General features: G+C 42.2%; 1 protein-coding gene across 1 annotated transcript; it reads left to right on the plus strand.

Moving 5' to 3' along the window:
• Nucleotides 1-1,932: 1,932 nt before the first annotated feature.
• EMP1 (epithelial membrane protein 1) lies at nucleotides 1,933-5,250 on the plus strand. The gene is made up of 4 exons (XM_006888425.1): nucleotides 1,933-2,010; nucleotides 3,515-3,611; nucleotides 3,725-3,865; nucleotides 5,084-5,250. Exons 1-4 carry the CDS (start codon nucleotides 1,933-1,935, stop codon nucleotides 5,248-5,250), a joined length of 483 nt encoding a protein of 160 aa, XP_006888487.1.
• The last annotated feature ends 1,086 nt before the right edge of the window (nucleotides 5,251-6,336 follow it).

A 6,336-nucleotide genomic window follows, 5' to 3' on the forward strand; every position in this document is an offset into this window, starting at 1 on the left:
CATACTAGGTTGCTGTTGTGTACCTTCTGACTCATAGCTGATCCTTTAGTGCATTTTCAGAGGCAGTAAATTACAGAGGAGAAGATTGCCCATCTTCCTTCTAAGGAGTGTGAAGCTGCATTTATATAAAGTCCTTACAAGAGGTCTATTGAGCCATTCTGATAGATTGCTTGATTGAGCTATAGGAAATCTAAAACTATGACCCAGATCCAGAGTGTCGACCATGAGGGATTCACAACTGAAGACTCCTGTGTAGTAATGCAAGTGTGGAATGTTCCACCAATAGCTGATCAGACCATCAAGGTGTATCAAGCCAGGCTCAGAAGAGGGATAATCATTACTGATACCAGATCTCAACTTAAAGTTGAAAATACCAAAAAAATTCTTTACTTATGTTTTATTAACTATGAAAAGACATTTGACTATGTAGATCATAGCACATTATGGACAATATTGCAAAGAATCATAAATTTAGAATTGTGCTAATGCTGAATATGTACAAAGACCAAGAAACAGTTGTTTGAATAGAACAAAATGATTATTTGTGATTTAGAACAAGGAAAAGTTTGCATTAGGGTTATCTAGAAATCAAATGGCACATTTCATTGGACAAATGCATAAAAGATCTCTTAGAAAGCAAAGATGTCATCTTGAGGACTAAGGTGCACTTGGATATTTTTAGTAGCTTCATGTACATGAGAAAACTGGGAAATGAATATGGAAGACCAAGGAAGAACAGATGCATTTCAATTACAGTATTTGAGAGGATATGGAATATAGTACAGAATATGGAATACTATAACAATATGGGGTGTGGACTGGGGAAAAAAATAAATCTATCTCAGAAGAAGTACAGTAGAATGCTCCTTAAAAGGAAGCGCTGGTGGCCTATTGGCAAGAAGCTGTGCTGCAATCTCAAAGGCCCATGGTTCAAATCCACTAGAACACTAGATGGTCTGCTGGAGAAAGAGGGGCAATCTCTTGCTGTGCCAGTCGTATCTGATTCAATGGCATACAACAAGGGCGGGGGGAGAAAAAGAAAGAAAGGATGGTGAGACTCACATACTTTGGGCTGGGCATGTCATCAGGAGATGACCTGGGGGAAAGATATTATGCTTGGTAAAGTAAAAGGTCAAAGAAAGGAAAAAGATCCTCTATTTAATGGACCAACACAATTGCTGCAACAATGGGCTCGAACATTCTAAAGAGAGTACAGCTGTGTAGCATTTTATTCTTTTGTAAATAAGGTCCCTATCGATCAGAACTGACTCCATGGCACCTGATTACAATTATTGAATACCAAACAGTATTAAAATAGTAAAAGTTGCAGTGCAATGTTTAATTTCCTATCCAAGATCAAATTAGTAGCCTGTTCAGTATATGGGCATTGAGTAAGAACTGCTATTCTTTTGAAGGCATTAACTTCAATTAAAATTATTCAGTGAGGAGTTTGATAGAAGCAGGGGAACTTCTTTGGTACAAAATGGGAATTTATATAACATTGTTACATAGAGACCTGGAAATTAGAGCTGAGAGAAAGCCTTTTAAAAATCAAAGCCCTATTTTGGCCTCAAAAACAAGACCAAAATAAAATACTAACTGCTGTTATAAAGTGTTTTACTTTTTAAAAATAGGCTGTATGATAGAAATGAATATAAATGTATGTTCCTGATAAGAAACAGAATTATGTTTATGTTCAAGTACATATGTATGTAAGTGAGTAGTCATTTAGGCACTTAGGGTATTCAATTACTGGGGCATTTTCAGGAATTTGAATAGAATTGTTATTTCTACTGCAACTCTCCCTGCTTATTATTGATAGCCCATGCATGTGGGAAAGTTAAATTGTATTATAAGAATCTGACAACAACCTTTTCTCCTTTCCTACCTTTTCAGAACTTTCTTCGCTCACTGTGTTAACAAAAAGCCAAGATGTTGGTGTTACTGGCTGGTATCTTTGTGGTTCACATCGCCACCGTTATTATGCTGTTTGTTTCCACCATTGCCAATGTGAGTAACGATCCTCTGTTCATTCGTTCATTCACCAATTCTTTATCCAAATGTTCATTTCTTTAAAGGGAGCTCAGGTGGCTTAGTGGCTAATGACTTGTGCTGCCAATCCACAAAGCACATGGTTCAAATCCCCCAGCTGCTTCATGGGAGAAAGATGGGCAATCTCCTCCTGTATAATTTACTGCTTCTGAAATCCTGCTGAAAGAACAATGATGCGTCAGTTCTAAAATAAAAAAAGAAGAAGAACAACAACAAAAACCCACAACAAAGTGCTTCAAAAGAAATTGAAATCCCGGTCCCGGACTTTTGTGAACTTACAGCTCAGTTGTGGGAAGAAATATATTATATATGCTTAGAAAATTAAACAAGAAGAAAGAGGCTGTAGGTATTCAGTGATGGAGGACTCACGCGGCGTCTGTCTCTATGGGAGCTTTCTCGACAGAGAAAGAGCTTGAGGTGGAACTTGGGAGCCAGACTGGTGGAGTCAGAGGGTGGAAGAAAGATGATAATGAAAGAGCTTGGGGTACATTCATGATAGGAGTGATAGCAAAGGTACAGAGGTAGAAGGACAAGCTTTACTCATGAGATGATAAGGACAGCCTTGTGACTGGGGCCAGAACTTCTTTCTGACATCTTTAGTTAGAAAAACAGATTAGAGGGAGCAGATGAACAGCCCTGATGGAGAGCCATGCTGATGAATTCAAGTTCTGAACTGATAGTAGTCTAGAGAAGTAAAATTTTGTAAAAGTAACCCTATTTTGTTGAGTTCATTCACTGAAGCAAAACAACAAAATATTACAAGGGAAGCAATTTTTTTTCAGAACTTTGGGCTAGTCTGACCTCTAGTGGTAATTTAATGTGTTTAATTTGCTTTCTCTGCTTATAGTGGGAAGGGAGTTCTGGGGGCTGCCAACCTGGAGTAAAGGCACACAGTTCAAATCCACCAGCTGCTCCTCAGGAGAAGGATGGATGGACAGTATCCTCCTATGCAATTTACAGCCTCTGAAAAACTGCTGGGGGCTCAGCTATGAGTTGGATCTGACTCAGGGGCACACAACCTAATTGAAGATAAAAATCAAGGCAACAAATCACTAGACGGGCAAACTATGGCTCTGTTTAGGTCGCAGTTACAACGAAAAATGATAAAGAAATGTATAAATTCAGATGACATTGCTGGGTGTAATTGTCAGTTAGCTAATGTAGACATAGTTGTAATAAGACAGCACCCCAGTATCCCCAAACCCTGCCTATAACATCTCCTCCAGAGTGTAACTTAGCCATTCTGTATGCTGTCTCCAAAAATAAATTACCTGGGAGGAAATTGCCTGTGTTTTTCCCATGGAACCACTAAGGGATTCGAACTGTCAGAAAGGTGTGTGACCTTTGGTTAGCTCCCTATAGACTAGGGAGTGAACTCACTCTTGCTGATTTTTGTTTTTCTTTCCTTTTAAGAACACAGGGGTCAGGTTATAATTTTTTTCTTTTTTCCTTCTGGTTTCAGGTCTGGGTGGTTAGAAGTGATGGAAAGGAATCAGCAGGTCTCTGGAGAAATTGTACTAATGGCAACTGTGATGATACCCTTGCGTATGCTAGTGATGGTATGTATAACAGTGCTGCAGTCAATATTGGCATTTAGTGGAGTCGGGGAAAATGCTGGTCCTCTCAGGCCCTGGCCTGTCTAATGCTTGCTATCTTCCCCCTGTTCTCATAGATGCCCTCAAGTCGGTGCAGGCCTTCATGATCTTGTCCATTATCTTCTCTGTCATCTCCCTTGTGGTCTTCGTGTTCCAGCTCTTCACCATGGAGAAAGGAAACCGCTTCTTCCTATCTGGGGCCACAATGCTGGTGTGCTGTGAGTATCTCAGCAGCAGATTCTCATTTAAGTCATTAGCTGCCAAGTTGGTTGACTTTTCCAAAGCATTTCACCATGTCTGTCTCCCAGGGCATCTTTAGGTGGATTTAAACCACCATACTTATAGAAAGCACTTACCTGCTTGTGCCACCTAGGGTCCCCCTGTTAGGTAGGAGTGCTTTGAGCAGATCATACCATGGAATGGATACCACTGATTGATCTTGAGTAACACATAGCTTAGGGAAACTACTTGTACAATTTTCTCCTCTGGATATTCTTTTTTTGGAGACCCTCTCAATGTAGCCTGGATTAAGATCTCTCATCTGCTTTATCTGGTTTGAAAGCAGGAGTGACATCCACTTCCTAAACAACATGCCTCTAGGAAACTCTATGAAGTTTGATAAATGTCGATAGTTGTAGAGGCACTTCAGGCCTTTTGTTCGTAGGATGGCTATGAGTCATGTTTGACTCAAGGCAATCGACAACAACAATGTCTGCTTTATTAGAGAGCTCTGGTGGCCCAGTGGATAGGACTTGCACTACCAACCCAAAGGCAAGTGCTAAAAATTCACCAGCTGCCCCATGGGAGAAGGATGGACAATCTTCTCCCATGTGACTTACAGACTTTGAAAATCTGCTGGAGGGTCAGCTCTGAGTAGGTTCCAATAGCAATGAGAGGGGGAGAGATGCTTCATTGTTTAAAACTGGTGATCACCGGCAGTTGCCAAGTGTTAGGGGCACACGACTTCAGGAGCCTCACTTGGAGAGGGTGGGAGTCCTCCAAAAGATAACGAACATTGCCACGATGCATGCAAACATTGTGATGATAATTCTATTGTCATTTCTCCCAATTATGTCCAATTTGGCAGAAGTCTGTGTTCTTTCACTGCACCTTTCAAAGTAGCCCTGCCTGGACATGCTGGGCCCAGACAGGAAGGCTGGGTGGTGGGCACTGTGTTCTGTGTTTTATTTCACATTTGCAGCCACACAAACCAATGCGAGTGCCAGGGCCCCAAACACTGCTAATTTATCAATGCACTCAAAGCTTAGTCTGAGACAAGGCAGCAGAATGACTGCTCAGGGCAGAATAGTTAGATTTAGTTTTCTCTTGCTATTAAAGGCAATGAGGAGCTTAGACAGTTATAAACATTTCTTTTCCCTTGTATCTTAAAACAACAGCCATTTTTCAGATAACGCCTTTCTCTCTCCTTCCGGCAGGGCTGTGCATCCTGATTGGGGTGTCCATCTACACTCATCACTATGCTGATGGCGAGGTGACCAAGTATGAAAAAAGTCACCATGGCTATTGTTTCATCCTGTCCTGGATCTGCTTCTGTTTCAGTTTCATCATTGGCATCCTCTATCTGGTTCTGAGAAAGAAATAAGGCTGAACACACGCATGGGGATCTGGGGGGTAGGGAGGAAGAGGAAGGAGTTGAATCCGGGAGGGGAGTAGAAATTGTTGTGTTGGAAAAACCAAGAAGGGGTGGGGGGTGGGAGGGGGGGTAGTAAAGGTGGGAGAGACTGAAACCCAAACTATTGCTGAGGAGATTCTCTACCATCAAGACCCTGCCCTTGGAGAAAGGAGTTGGCTCCTACTTTGAAGATCCCTTGATGTGGGCCAGAAAGCCTCTCTCTTGCCACCAGACTTAGCCTGCAGCTGTTTTCAGTTACACACACTGCCTGGAGCTCCCTCAGCTGCCATACACATCATCCACCCCACCTCTGAGGGGAAATTCTGGATCAGGCACTGAGGTCCTCAGACTTATTGCACCAAGTTAACGTAGTGGTACAAGTTCTGGCAAGAGCAGATACTGTTTTTGTGCCAAATATGCTAAGCCTAGAATTCATCCTGCCCTTCTGAAGCGCCTGCAGAGGGCTATGGCTATGGAGCCATTTCCTCTCTTTAGGACTAATATGGAGTTGGATGGAATGCAGTGGCATTTGTGACAAATCAGTAGGTAGCAAAGTAGAGTTGGGAGGCCAAGATGGTGAGTTAGCTAAACTAAGAGAACTTTTCAGAAAGGAAAAGCCTGGAGGGATGGTCAGAACATAGACTAGACCTCACACTGCTATCCCTTTGTGAAGGCTGCTTGCCACAGACTTTGCTGGCCTTTCCCTTAAAGCTACGGCAACTCTTCTGCAGTGTCTGTAAGGCCATTAATAGCCAATTCAGTGGTGAAAGCATCATACAGATAATATGGTCAAGAGGGCTACACTAGGGCCATGTTTGTAGGATCCCCTCTCAGTGCAGTCAATGCTTCTTTCAAGTAAGTGCTGGGAGAGAGATGGGCATTGCTTCTGGGCTACAATCTTACCTCTCTCCCTCTATGTATATCCCTTTGTGAAAGTTCTGTGCACTTATCCATATTGAGCACCAAGACTCCTAAGTTTTGTGGTCTCTGTGGCTTTAACAATAGCTAGAGTGGCCACCTCTCAGAGTACCTGCTTGTCCCACTTCCCAGGTGTGG

Source organism: Elephantulus edwardii, unplaced genomic scaffold (assembly GCF_000299155.1).
Source record: "Elephantulus edwardii isolate Elephantulus edwardi_28Jun2011 unplaced genomic scaffold, EleEdw1.0 scaffold00067, whole genome shotgun sequence".
NCBI lineage: Eukaryota > Metazoa > Chordata > Mammalia > Macroscelidea > Macroscelididae > Elephantulus > Elephantulus edwardii.

Coding starts and splice junctions, on each gene's coding strand:
- EMP1 (XM_006888425.1), top strand. CDS start 1,933: ATGTTGGTGTTACTGGCTGGTATCTTTGTGGTTCACATCGCCACCGTT. Junction 2,011..3,514: donor TTGTTTCCACCATTGCCAAT/GTGAGTAACGAT, acceptor TTCTGGTTTCAG/GTCTGGGTGGTTAGAAGTGA. Junction 3,612..3,724: donor CCTTGCGTATGCTAGTGATG/GTATGTATAACA, acceptor CTGTTCTCATAG/ATGCCCTCAAGTCGGTGCAG.